We start from the raw sequence: 14,528 nt of genomic DNA on the forward strand, positions 1-14,528 counted from the left end.
GTAAATGTAGTCTCTGGTCTGAGTAGTAGTTAGGTGGAATAGGAACAACCATTCTAGGTCTAACGCTAGTTTCCAAAATGCTGGAATGTGCTAGAGAAGCTGTTACCCAGAACATCAGCAATTCCCCCCCCCCGACAATCAATGTCTCAGCTCCTTTTCAAATGTTCAACGAATATTTCCCACAGTTGGAGACACCATTATGGAATGGGGAAAAATGGTATTTACTGAATGTTTTTCTTTCTCTTTTTTTTCTAACTAAAGTGAAAAAAAAATCAGTAGATCTCACTAGAAAAATAGTATATTTATTGATTTTTTGACATATAATCATGAACTACTCCAGAAATTATTTTTGCTAGCAGCACAACACAGACTAAACTGTTTTGGTTTGCTTTGCTTTGGGTGGAACATACAGTGCTAAAAGTTAAAAGTGCTTTTTTCAGCACTACTTTGTTTTGCAAAATATCTTCAGTGCCTTTTCTTTTTCACGAGGGATGGCAGGTCATTTTAACAGGTCACCCAAGAAGAAAATCTCGGACCTCATGAAAATGCCTAGAACTGTTTAATCTGTGTAGGAAGAAACAAATGTTTCACCAAGCTCTCAGGGGAAACCCCATGAATGAGCCCAGTGACAAAGATCCCGAGAAATAGAAAGTAATAGAAAAGAATGTGCCATGATTTCATAGCCTTTCAAATTTTGTACATCAGTTATTTATTGGAAGAGTTCAATTCTGCTTATGTTCCACATATAACTTGCTTTATAAACTTGCTATAAAATTAATTATGCCATATGCTGAGGGTACAAAAACCACGCAGGTGGGTAGGTTTCCTCTTCTGCAAAAATATCTCAGCACAAACACCAGGGAGCAGGAAGGAACTCTTCCTCATCTATTACAAATAAACAGAAAATTACGTGAGAAATCAAGTTCTGACTATGGTTTTCTTTTTTGTTTTTCAGAAAAGATCACATTATTACAACATATAGCTAGAGCTGTTTTAGGGTAATCTAGCTATATATTGAGCTACATTTATTTATATTTATATGCACATAGAGTGCAAACATTTATATGCACACTAGATTTTAGGTAACAGAGTTAAATATTAGGAGCGCTAACAAAATACAGCTACTTAAAGCTCATCCGGAAAACATGAACAAAGTAACTTTTCAGAGCTGCACCTGGATAAGTCTGTCCTGGTTTTGGCTGGGATAGTTACTTGTCTTCCTATTAGCTGGTGCAGCGCTGTGTTTTGGCTTTAGTCTGAGAACAAGGTTGATAACGGACGGATATTTTAGTTGCTGCTAAGTAATGTTTACTCTGATCAAGGACTTTTCAGTTTCTGATGCTCTGCCAGTGAGGAGGGTCACAAGAAGCTGGGAGGGAGCAGAGACAGGACACTTGACCCAAACTAGCCAAAGGGGTATTCCATACCACAGCACATCATGCCCAGAATATAAACTGGGGGGAGTTGGCCAGGAGGAGCTGATCACTGCTCAAGGATGTGATGGGCACCAGTCAGAAGTGGTGAGCAATTGTACTGTGCTTCACTTGTTTTACTCCTTCCTCCCTATTTCTTCTTATTGTATTTTACTTTTTATTGTAATTGTTAAACTGTTCTTATTTCAACCAGTGGGTTTTTACATTTCCTCTGATTTTCCTTCCCATCCCACTTAAGGGAGGAGGGGTGGGAGTCAGCGGGCTGCAGCATGATACTTAGCTGCCAGCTGGGCTTAAACCACAACAGTCCACAAAGTCTAAGTGGATCAGCATCATTTGGTGACTCACTGCACAAGACTCAATCGTGAGCCTTGAAAATATTTCCCTGTGCAATGCAAAATCTTTCTCACCTATGTAAGGCACAGTATCTGAAGGCTTGAGGCCTTCAGAGCCAAAGCTTCTTTAATCTCAGGCTAAGATCACAGAGCAGAACTCTGTATAGATTTTTGTGTGTGTGAAAAAGAAGTCAAAAAGCAATGCACAGTAAGTATTTTAGCACTAAATGGGCCCTTAATTGCCCACAAAAAAGTGCTGATAAATTCTTGAAAGTCTTACAGAAGCCTCAAAAATTAAATCCAGGAAAGCCCAAGTATGGGAAGTTGTGATCAAGGCTGGCATACTAATACCTAGTGATAGAAACCTACATGAACTGGGCTTACTACAGAGCAGGAAATAAGCAACTCAAAAAGACGCCCTTTGCACGTGCCCCGTGTTTATCTCTGTCCCTTAATACAATTGCATACAGTATCCACCTCTTTGCTCCCAAAAACCTTTTAAACCCTTTCTACAATTTCAGCCAAATTCAACATGAAGATGCTAAGTGTCATGAAAATCAGAGGTCAGATAAAAGGGACTGCTAATCTGTGTCTGCTGGACATGGAGAAAAAACGGTGTGACTTCACCAGTTACACACTGCTTAACTTACCACTTGGCTAATCCTTAGCACAAGTGCCTGGTAAGCTTGCTAACGTACACACCACTGGGAACCATCTCCATTTCAGTAGTGCCTATGGGAACTGTGGAGTGCTGGAGCCTGTGCAGAGGGGATGGGGGGGAAAAAGATGTGGAACACTAATCCATAGGTACCCAAGCTTAGTTAACCCTGTTATTTCAAGAACAATGTACTACATACACTTGGATGAAACCTGTCCACGACGGTACATAAACTATCATTGGGGATACACAGAACGTGCTAGAAAAACAAAAAATTGGGATTCAGGAAGCCTCACGTGCTGGGAAAGGAACCCAGTCATGGTTCAAGACAAGTGGAAAGTGACAAGCTCCTAACAAAACAGTTGTACACCAGACGCCTGCTTTGCTGATGTGGGCAGCACATCATGAGGACTAAGACACACGACCAGCATGTCACGGCTGCAGCAGGTGGTGTTCTGCTGGGCGAGATCCTCCACACAAGAGCAAAGCACTACCTGCCCGCGGCATTTTGCAAGCACACAGCAGCGCAAGCGGACCCGACTGCCGAGTCCAGCCCTCGTTGTGATGGAGCCACATGACCTCCACCACGCGCGCCGGCGGTGAGACAAGGAGGTGCCTCCACGCTCTGTGAAGGGAGGAGGTTGGCTGGGTGCGGTGAGCGGGCCAGGCCGTGCGGGCGCGGCGGGAAGGCGAAGCAGGGGCAGACCGCGCCACTGGGGGGCGCTGCCACGGCAGCGCGCGGGCGGCTCCCGGGGGGCGCGGGCGGTGCCGCCCCGCCCTCCGGCTCGCGCTGCCCTCGAGCGCCCCCGCGCGTAGCCGCCTGGCTTCCTCTCTCCCGCCCGCCGGCGGGGAGGGCGGCAGGCAGCGGGCAGGTGCGCGGCGGCTGCGGCGTGAGCCAGCGCCGGGGCCGTGTCTGCCCGCCACAGCCGCCGCCCCTCCTCGCTGGATGCCGCCGGCTTCCCGGCGTGAACACCGGTTCCCTCCTGCCCCTGCGGCTGGCTTTCTCCTGCTCCTCCTCCGTTCCGTCCTCCCAGCTGCTCGGGAAGTCAGAGCCCTCGGGGGTGCCCGTCGGTGGGTGCGCGCCCCCAGCCCCTGCGCTCGCTTCCCCACCGCGGCAGCCGCAGCCCCGCTTAGCCCGGCCACCATGGCGTGCGGGAGGTAAGAGAGTTCCCTTCACCTCACCTCCGCGGGTATCGTCCTCCCGCTGGCGCCGCACCTGCCCGGGCGCCCCGCGGGTCCGCCTCCCGCCGGTCCTGGGCGGCTACGGGTTGAGGGGGATAGTGGGGGCCAGGTGTCTTTTCCTGGTGCCGGAGGAAAAGTTGCGGCTGGCTTCGGCGAAGCGACTCCGCATTGTTGTGTTTGGGCGCGGGTGTTTCCCTGCGGGCGGCGGCGTGGCGGGTGTACTTCCGGGTTCGCACCTTTTTTCCCTTCGCCGCAGCTGCTCCGCGTCTTCTCCTCTGCCCTCGAGCGGAGCTGGAGCCCCCAACCGCTGGAGCTGACAGCTCGGATATCAGCACCTGAGTGGCCGCTCCCCCTCCAGGACGCGGGATAGGGAGTGCGGGGCCGCGCCGCACGTCAAACGCGAACAATAACAGTCGTAGTAAGGGAAGGGCGAGGGGACGGAGGCTCCCCACCCACGCCGCCGAGAGGGGCGCGAGGAGTAGCGCTCCGCCGAGACTCGCCTGCGCCGCGGCGGCGGCCGGGGCCGAGATAACGGCCGGGCAGCGGCCGCGGGGACGGTGCAGCAGCCCGACGCCAGGGGGCGGCCGGAATGCGGCCGCCGGGTGGCGATAACCGGCCGGTGGGGCGGGCGGGGACCGACGCTGAGTTCCCGCGGCTCGATAGGCGCAGCGGAAGGGGAGGCCGGAGAGGACAGTGGACGGACGGCGGAATGGAACCCCCTGGGCGGCGCGTCCGCCGTGAGGCGGCCGGGGAGCGGAGGATGGGGCCGCAGCGGTGCGCCCCGAAGGTCGTGGGTCTTGGCTGCCCTGTGGTAACTACCACCGGGGCGGAGGGAGGCGAAGGACAGGGGTGGGCACCGCTACCGGGTGTCACGCGCGGCGCCGTATGCGTGGTGCGGGGGGTTTTAACGTGAGCGATGTCGGGGCCGCCATTTTGAATGGCTCCCTGCCGCGCCGCAGGGAGTGCGGGGTCGCAGCCGGCCGCCAGTCGCGACCGCCCCGCGGAGCTGTGAGGAGAGGGCCAGGGCGGTGCGGGGAGCGCGTCCCGCCGCCGGGCGGGATTTGTGGGTAACGGTCACATGTAGCCTCACGGCTGGCCCTGGGGTGGAGTTGCCGGTGCCGACGGGTCCCAGTGCGAAGGAGAACAAATAAAGTGCAGAAGTGTCTCCAAACGCCTCGTTTTTCCTTGTCTGTTTTCACGCCCAGGGGGAGAGGCGGCAGCGGAGTCGGTTTGGCCAGTGGGCGTTGTTGGGGGGGGGGGGGGGGGTAGGGCGCCGGGGGGGCTGCCCGCGGCGCGGCGGGAGGCGGAGCGGCACCTCGGCGGGGGCTCCGCCGGCCCTGCGCTGCCGCTGGTCCCGCACCGCTGCTGCCCGTGCCTTGGCGAGCGGTCCGGAGCTGGACGGCGGCCGCTTCACCCAGCTGCCGAGGTTGGGCTGCAGTAAATCGTACAGTGGGGCAGGCGAACAGCTGGTAAAATTGTAAATTAAATTGAAAATACGCGAACAGTGGCAGTGTGTGTAATCATTTTGCCCAGGCTATTAAAAAATACAAACCCGAAGTATCTGAATCTGCGAACTCCAAGGTTAATTTTAAATATCTCTTGGCTTTGCCACAATGGAACTATCCATTTTAATATGATAATTTGATTAATTTACTTTTTCCCTTTTACCAGTTCTTACTTGTTAGTGGCTGTGAGTAAATAATGCATAACGTTCTTATAGTCACGGGATGAAATAGTAGTGTGCACTCTGATGCCAGCGTGTTTACACACTTCACGCTTTTCCTTTACGTAACTGATGTTGCTGCTGTTTTTAAATAGGCCATACACAGGGCTGTTTCCTCCCTCCCCCCCCCCCCCCATCTAATAGCCTGGTTTGGAATGTCACATCTTGCATGGAAGCACTATTAATTATTGCAAGTATGGAGAAATGTCCTGTCACAAGTCATCAGATACTAAAGAAATAATTATAGTTACATTTGGGTTTGTTTCATTTAAATATAGCTATATATAGTTTTAGTGGTATCTGTAATACTGTGCTAAAATGCAGGAGTGCATTTAGATTGATACCTACATGCTTTGTTTTACAAAACTAATTTATTTTTGAAACCACACTAAAAAACACCTTAAAGCTTCACAGGATACAGCACTGACAATTTTGTTTGGAAAACTATTTCTAAGATATGTAACTAAGCCATGGTTCTTTAAAGAATGATGCATTTTCCCCCCCCCCCCCCCTTGGTATAGAGGAGAAAGAATCAATATTGAATTAAATTACTACCTTAGTTATTAATACACCAGGAAGCCAAGTTTCCTTTGCTGTAGTGAAACAAATCATATATGTAGTGGAAAAAGTAGTTATTACAGCTGATATTTGTCCTGTGTAGTAGTTACAAAAATGCAGCTGTAGTAAAAACTGCTTGTGTGTGTCTGACAATAGCTGTCTTTGTTTTTATAATACATTCTGTAGAGGGCATGTGATGCCATCTCAGTTTTCAAAAACATTTAAAAAAAATAAATTAAAAATATATTAGTTATCATGTATTTATAAAATCAGAAAAGTGGTGATAAATAAACGAAGGCAGTGACCTTAGACCCTGTCCGTCCTAGGCCTGAAAGGCTATTGCCCGGGCCGCTGCTAGGATGCAGTGGCAGGTCACCAGCAGTGCTTCAGGTAGCGCCCCCGAGCACAGAAGTGGGTTGTAAAGACCAAGCAGTTAAGATATTTCTGCCTCTTCTTTTAGTTCTTTTTCCCTTAACTGGCCGGTAGTGTTTCGTTAGAACCGCAGCTGGAGCCTGCGGTGCGGAGCGCGCCCTCGAGCGCACGGGCGAGGTTCCGAGCAGGGTGCCGGGGCGAGGGATGGTTCCCGGAGGAACCCCGTTTTCCTCCGCCAGCACCCTGCCTCCCCCTCCTCCCCCGGGCCCTCGTGCGGCGGCGGCGGGTCCCGGGCAGCGGCCGCCGTGGGCGGTGGACGGGGGGTGCCGCGCCTCCGCTGCGCCGCTGGCCGGGGTGCTGAATCCCGCGGCCATCTTGGTGCCGGCTGGAGCCTGCGGCCCGGAGGTCCGGCCGGTCTAGGGCACGGCTGCGGGCTGCACTTGCGTCCTGTGCTCCGCTCGGGTGTGCTCGCGTCCTGCACGAGCGTTCACGGAGGGAAGTGGTGTCGCCAGAAGCCTTTGTGGAACCCGCGGTACCGCTCCGGTATTGAAAACCGATGGCAGAAATACTGCAGTGTGCTCTTCTGCAGAAAGGGACCCTGACAGGAGAAAAGGGGGTTTTGTATGCAACCTGTGAAGCGTAATGTTACCCATGTAAAATGGAAGTGCAGCCAAAACCAACAACTAGACAGGCACTTGCTATTTGCTGTTTTTAACCACAGGTTGAGTTCATGAAAGGGCATTCTGAAAGCTAATATCAAAACAGCGTGTCATCCGTGAGAACAAAATAACCATTCCTAGTAAGGGGGCGGCTCAAGAAAAAACAGTTACCCATGAGCGGCAGCACCAACACAAACACCAGCTTTTTTCCCTTTCTTCCTCTCTCTAGGAAAAGACAGTAAATTTGGAAAGATGTGTGCTCTAGGAAATTTTTTTCTCTCTAAATTCACATCAGTGTGCTCCAGCATTTCTAGTACATTAAAAAGAAAAAAAAAAAAACAACAAGCTTTTTTTTTTCACCACAGAGACAAGTGTTCATTTTCTGTAATTGCATCCTGGGTGTTGCAAATGCAGTTGTGCAATAAAAAGTAAATATGCCACTCTGGATTGGTGTGTAGAGGCTAAAAAAAAAGACAAAAACAGCTTGGGGTGTTTCACATGGGAGGATAACAATTTAAAAAAATATACAGAGGTTTTAACATTATGCTTCTAAAAATAGAACAAATTGATATGCAGGGTCTTCAAATTAAAGGTCAGAGGTGACAAATTGGGACAAAGGTCATGCAGCTCATTTTCAAGCAATCAGTTTCTAGTTTTTTCATGCTTGAACAAAAGCTTAATTATACAGAAAAGCGAGGACTGTAATATTTAACTAGTCACCAGTAACAGAAATAGAGGTAGTTTTACACAATTCCCTCTTTGCTTGAATGTGGATATATTGTGAAATTATTTGTGCTACTGGTAGGTCTGTCTAAATCTGTTTAAATACATTTTTAAATTCAACATCTAATAATCTACACTCTGTACACTCTGTATTTAGTATCTGTACTTGAGATAGTAGCCATCTTCTGCTTTATCAGTGATCTTGGGGAAAAAAGGCAGGGGGGTGTCTATCCTGATAATCCATACTATGATTTCACAGAAAGTTAAATTGCAGGTCCATGCAGTTTGGCATTCATGCACATACTTACTATTTCTAACAAAGTACCTTGCTTCCCCAAAGTCCTACCTCCAGTCTGTAGCAGTGCGTGTGTCCCTGTGCAGCAATTACACAGACCTAAAAGCTGACTCTTTCATGAGTGTGTGTATGGGATTATCATTTTATTTTGTGCAGTGTAGTCTTTTTTCACGAATTTAGATTCAGGGTTCTTAACATTTTGAAAGAATTGTTTCAATCTTTATATTAATAATATCATATTTACATTAACCCATGTTGTCATAAATGTTCTGAAGGTATTTAAAAGATATTCTATAGCTAACATTTGATACATATTTAGACTACACACAGTATTAGGATAATGCCCTCAAATTATACTGTTAAGATTTGTGTGTTCACTAGTATTTTTGTATTGCATTGTAAGGTTTGCTTTTCTTTCAGACACTGTGTCTCCTGTACCTACTTCAAGTACTGATGTGTGCACTGATTTTAAAAATATTTTAATTCTTAAGAGATTGTGAGATTTTGGTTATGTATGACTGGTGTTTCTGTGTATTTTTTTCTGTTTGAATGAATGACATATCTTCACTAAAGTTTATGGGAAAAAATGACCATTGCATTACTTTATTTGATTAGTTTTTTTAAGTAGTGATGTAGTCAGGAGGTATAACATACAGGACTGCTGCCACTCCTGTTAAAATGAGAAAAATGTCATACCTCCTGTACTATTCAGGAAAAGTGGATATAGATGTTTAATGAGTGTTTAATTGGTGTTATATGAGTCTTTTACAGACACTGTTGTTTTAATTTTATAACCTTTGTTTTGATTGTTTTAATCCACAATATCCATAGCAATATTTGGTGAGCATGTTATGAAATACAAGTGATTAAAAAAAAATCCACCTTTATTAACACTCACAAGTAATAAGTCAGTGATTTAAAAAAAAAAAGACCCAAGCCAAGAAAGCACATTCTGTGTTTTGTAGGTAAATGGCATGTACAAATAAAACAAAAATTCTACGCAAAGGGAAAGTTATGTGAAAGATGTGTAAATTCCGTGAAAACAAGTATTAGTTTAATGTAAAACACCTCAGGAAAGAGGTCTGAGTAAACCATACTACAGTTGTTATAAACCCAAAACTCTATAGAACATATATGTATTTTTAATAAAACTGGCTGTAGTGCCATCATTTTTGAGGGGATGATGTTAAAGTCTTAATTGGTTAGAGTATTTTTATAAACAAAAGTTGGAAATTACACATTTGTTTACAGAACGTATTTAATCTTGGTTTAATAATGGTTTTGCATTGAGGAAAAAGCATGTACAATTCTGGATTAAAAATAGAACATCTCTACATTGAATGTGAACAATACGCATACAATTTATTAATCAGGAGCAATCAAGAAAAATTTCACTTTTCTTTAAACTAAAAACTTAAATACTGAATTTGCCTTTTTGCCATAATGGCCTTTAACAAGTATCTTTTCGGGGATTCATTTTTGTTTTGTTTGCAAATAGTTCTCAAGTGGGGAAATAAAATCTTACTCTATAGTTTCTCATAGAAATAACTAAAATCAGTGATCAAGTTCTGAAAAATATGCTGATCTAACTATGATTTAAGAATTGCAGCTTTTAAAGGTTTTTTCTTTACAAAATACTGAAACCAATTAATTTTAAAAATACAAAGAAAAATGTCTGAAAACAAATGTAATAAGATCACAAGGTAGTTTTCTCATTGTTTCATTTCCTTCGTGGCAGATCAGTGTGTGGAATTTCAATGTACCCATGCTAACAGTAAACTGGGAACAAAATACTTTAAATACTAAGGAAGTAGAAAAACAGTAGTAGTAGACGCTGGTGTGTTTTATTTTGAAATTGTGTATTTAAAAAAATTAATCTTTGAATCTTACAAAACACTGTTTAAAACACACTTATTTTACACTGCTTTTTATTAAATCATTATCATAGTTGCTTAATATATGTACATTCAAATGCAGACTATGTGAAATTGCAGGTTATACTAAAGTGCACTAAATATGAGAATTGTGTATACCTAATTTCAGCCCTTAAAACAAAACTAATTTTGTTCACCATGTTCCTTAAGTACATATTATTAAAGTTTGAATCTGAATAGTTTTAAATGCTAAAATAATTGTAAATATTAATGTAATAGTAACGTTTCACTTTTAAAGAGAAACTTTGATCCAATTTAAATAGCTGGTAGGCTTTCATTGACTCTGATTTTGACAACGTGGGGCTTATTACTCCCTTTCATCTCCCAAAAGAATCAGATTCATAACAACGGTGGAAGCATATTTTACCTTTGTCTCTTCCTGTTCTCACTGTAGTCAAATGACTGTCTCACATGCAGTTAAAAGGTGCATAACAGGATGTTTGATACTCAAGAATGTGTACTTTATTTCTAAAAAACTAGGGTTTGCTTAGCCCCTTTTTGGATCTCAGGAAAGCAGACGTGGACTATTGCCCAGCTATTTTATTTACTTCAAACTAATTACCTCCTTCAGAGGAATGACAAAATTGGGTGAAATTAGTAAAGAAAGATTGAATTATAATTTGCTATTTCTTCAGTTAATTTTCTTGAATAAGTATTTTTTAAATGTTTTGGCATCTCACATACACACGCTTTTATCTTCACTTGATAGAAAAATATTTTCATGGTGTAAGAAGAAAGGTATGGAAGAAAAGTAAAAAAAAAAATCAGAATAGCATCAGAAAAGCTTTCAATTCCTGCCCCCACCCCCACCCTGGGGTTATAGAAGGGCATTGACACCTGAGTGCACAATTTCAGGAAATTTTAATTTGCCTTCTTTATTCATTTCAAACTAACTATATTCTACTGAATAAAACAAAAAGGAAAAAAAGAATCAAAACAATGAAAACATCTCAGAATGAAATTCATTATTTACAATTGTACATTAAGGAATCCATGTAAATACTCTTAGCTTAATTCAGAGTATGAGATAACAATAATTTGTTATGTTTGAAATCAAAATACTATGTGCATAGTGCTTCTATCAGCAGTCAAGAATTGTAAACGGGAATAAAGCATTAGCTAGTTTTTACTCACTGGTTCAAAAGATAGATGGCAAAGTTTGTTAATTACAAAATGCATTTTCTCAGTTAATATATCTGACCTATGTGTGTGTATAAATTTAAAAAGCTGATGTTTTATGCTTGGGTTCTGTACATGGAGTTTTAAAATTTGTATATGCTTGTCAACATTCATCTCTTTATGTCTTCACTACTGATAAGTAGAAGAGTTCCTTTAATACCAGAATGTTCTTCCCAATTCCCTTGCATCACTGTCATATCTGTTTGTTATAAAATAAATAGTTCTTCCGCACTCTGATTGTACTTATAGTATCCAGAATTCTTTCAAAAAATACTGCTGGCTTTACTCTTTGGAACCAATCAGTCCCTGGCTGCCACTGAGAGTGAAAGAAACAGGTTTAATTTTTCAATTTTTTTTTTTTTTTTGAGTAAAGCATATGACATTTAAATGGGGTAACTATGTATGTCTGCTTTACATTCATCCAAGCAGATTATGTTTCTGAATCTTTTTGGCAGCAAACTTGCTTAAGTGAATGAATTCAAAACAATGCTTATCAAAGAGAATTATTTTCTTTTTAAATAGGTATTTTTATTTTCCATTGAAAAGTAAGTTGTCAGAAATAACCTATATAAGGTATTAAGTGAATTACAGAATGTGCTACCTATAAGGAAAGGTAGATTACTTTTGTTGGTGGGTCTTTATTGATACTATGGATACTACTCTCTTCATTGTATTTCCCATCCTGCAGTTAATTCCATGCGGTGTTCTGTTGCATTATTTTTTGTGCTTACTGTTACAGTAGCCTTCCACATGCCACGAATACATAGTTAAAACAACAGTTGCTTTCCAAGCAAGTAACTTTTTATGTAAAAACCTCTTACTCTCTAGTACATAAGTCCTAAAGTTGTTTCTGGTTTTGTTGTTTTTTGTTTTTTGTTTTTTTTTTTAGTTCAAGTAAATTCCAAGATAGTTTCAGAACTTAAACACCAAAAAACACTTTTCTGTTTTGTACAGCATAAGGAGGCATAGCAGGGTTCACCATGAGCTATTTCAGATCCCAAAGCTGCTTCCATTTAAGTCAGGGACTGTTTACTTACAGCTTTTGGTAGGATGCAGTAAAATACAAGCCAATTAGTTTCTCATTTAAACTATTTAAATTGGAATGTTCTTCTGACATCCCTTTTGCCAAGTTTTGTGTATTGCATTGGGAAGCTGTTCATAATAACTTTATAAAAAAATGCCATCCCTTTTCTACTTAATAATCTGATTATTTGTCACTCTCAAATACGTAATACTTACAAACATGTTACGCAACGCGATACTGGAAACTATTACTTGTGCTGTTTCTGATATAATTTTTAAGAACAACAATTTACCCCTTTGAGTCCCGACCTTGCTCCCCAAATACTTATTTTTAATCCCTTCATAAACTAAAGCAGACTACGTGCCAAAGCCAAGAACGTATCCTTTACTCTATGCTTGCATATTTCATTATGTTGCATAAATAATGCAAGTAAATCTGAAAGACACAAAAGGCACATAGCTACAGGTTGGCAGAACAAAGCAGCAGACACAAGAGAATGGGCTTCAGAGCTTGAAGGTGTAAAAACAAAGCTAGGTTTAATACAAGGCAAAGAAGTCCACACAATTCCAGTGTAAAACTTAAGTTATTGCAGAAGAAGAACTGGCAAGAAGAAGAGCTTGCCAGTGGTGTTGTACTGAAAAGAAAGATTGTACCATCCCCTTTTCCAATTCCTGGTTTTCGAAAGGATTCAGGATAACTGGCTGTAGGGGCAAAGAAGTTAAGAGAAGTTCAATTCTAATTTGTCTTTGGTGATTCTTCTGGCCTTGTTCACTCCAAGTAGAATATCCTGGGTTTTTTTAGTAAGAGAGGAGGATAACTGTCAGGATGTGCTCTTAAATTTGAAGAACTCATCTCAGTTTTCTTTAAAAGAGAATTTGATTTATATCTTAACAGGAGAATATTGCAATTCCTTGTTGATTTTGTGTGGGTTTTAATTAAAGTAGATTATTCAAAAGATAGTAGAGGTTGACGAGAGGCTTGTAGCAGGTGAGTTTGTGCATGTTCCTATCTGTTTATCTCTCATTGATTAACAAACTGGACAGCCTAAGCAACAAGTCTGCTGCAAAACCCAGGTCTTTCCTTCATGCTTCCTACCATCTGTGTCACTCATTTTGTGTGTGATATTCTTATTGGCATTATACAAAATAAGCCAGGTCTTGCTCAAGTAGATCAAAAGTACACCTTTCATCTATCACCTTTGATCAAGTCACACATCTGTATTTTTATGACTGTTCAGATTAAGTTTTAGAATTTAGTATTATTACATATTATGCCCTGCAGTTTTATAACTGATATAATACAAAGCATTTCGCTAGTAATATAATAAATTAGCATTGAGTTACATGGAAGAGTCCTGAAGAATCATTTGGGTTTGTTTTTTAATCGCATACAAGGCATGACTGTTTATTTTGTACAATTTAAGTGTAGTAAAGACAACTCACTAGTTCTTAGGTTACCTACTGCAATTAAATATTGATAAAGGAAACAAACAGCTTGCAATATTGTGCAAATCTGTGTTTTTCCCTTCTGCTGTCATCAACTGCATTTTCATAGGAGACTAATGAAAGGCAGTCCCTTTATGGATGCTTGGGGGGAAAAAAAAAAATCAGTGGCTGATTTTTATCTAATGCCTTGTTTATCTCATTGTGGTTCTGATGAGCTAGGTAAGACTCAAACAGTTAATAAGTTTACAGGTCACTTCACAGAGTCAATGCCCTGGCATTTTATGGCCTCCTAATGAGCCGTTAAACTGGAAAAGAGGTAATTAAATATGGTACTCTGGTACAATGTACACAGTACTGACTCCAGCTCTCTGATTTTAGGTTCCTCAGAAGATGATGAAGTCATTCAAGAAGGTCTCCTCAGGCTCAGGTCAGTCTTTATAGCATTTTACCTGGCTGACTTTGTGTATATAAAACTGAGTTACTGCAGCACTTCTGTCCCACCGGCTCTAATGAGTTCTTGAGGAAGGGTGAGTGGCAGTGCACAGGCTTTAGAGTTCTTGCTTGACTCAGTTTCTGTAAGACAAATAAACAATTATGTAAGGAAAGTTTATTTACAGTAACCCACCATCAGATACATGCTGTAAACCGTAAGAGCACACGCGTCTGTCAGGACGCTGTTGGAGCACCACCACAACATGCCAGATGTACCGATGGCCATGTACATCTCAGTCCCCGACTAAAATTTTACGTCATTGAGGTACTTTCATGCCTCTCCCAAGTTACAGCGCCAGTGGGGCATTACCGCCGCGCAGCCCCCCGCCCCGATCGCGACCGCTTCCCTGAAGCTTAGCTCAGCCGACAGCGATGCCGGCCCTTCCCTGCCTTTCCCTGCTCGGGCACCGGCGTGACCGCCCGCGGCGGCTTATGCGCGAGGTGGCGGATAGGGGGCGCGGAGCTCCCCGCGGAGCAGCGCTGCCTACCCGAGGGAGGGGCGTTCATCCTGAGCAT

General features: G+C 43.1%; 1 protein-coding gene across 4 annotated transcripts in view; it reads left to right on the forward strand.

The window, feature by feature from the left end:
• Positions 1 to 3,473: 3,473 nt before the first annotated feature.
• Positions 3,474 to 14,528, forward strand: part of LIN28B (lin-28 homolog B) — a 100,959-nt gene continuing 89,904 nt past the window's right edge. For 2 of the 4 annotated variants that reach the window (XM_062624550.1, XM_062624568.1), the window contains exons 1-2: positions 3,474 to 3,584; positions 13,899 to 13,947. In XM_062624550.1, the coding sequence (XP_062480534.1) occupies positions 13,911 to 13,947 (37 nt within the window). In that variant the 5' untranslated portion in view covers positions 3,474 to 3,584; positions 13,899 to 13,910. Of the gene's footprint in view, positions 3,585 to 11,900; positions 13,948 to 14,528 lie in introns of those variants that run through there. The other 2 variants (XM_062624541.1, XM_062624560.1) reach the window with 1 other exon arrangement.

The sequence above is a fragment of the Pezoporus occidentalis genome, unplaced genomic scaffold (assembly GCF_034315485.1).
Source record: "Pezoporus occidentalis ecotype Australia unplaced genomic scaffold, CSIRO_AGI_Poc_V1 ctg109, whole genome shotgun sequence".
Taxonomy (NCBI): Eukaryota; Metazoa; Chordata; class Aves; order Psittaciformes; family Psittacidae; genus Pezoporus; species Pezoporus occidentalis.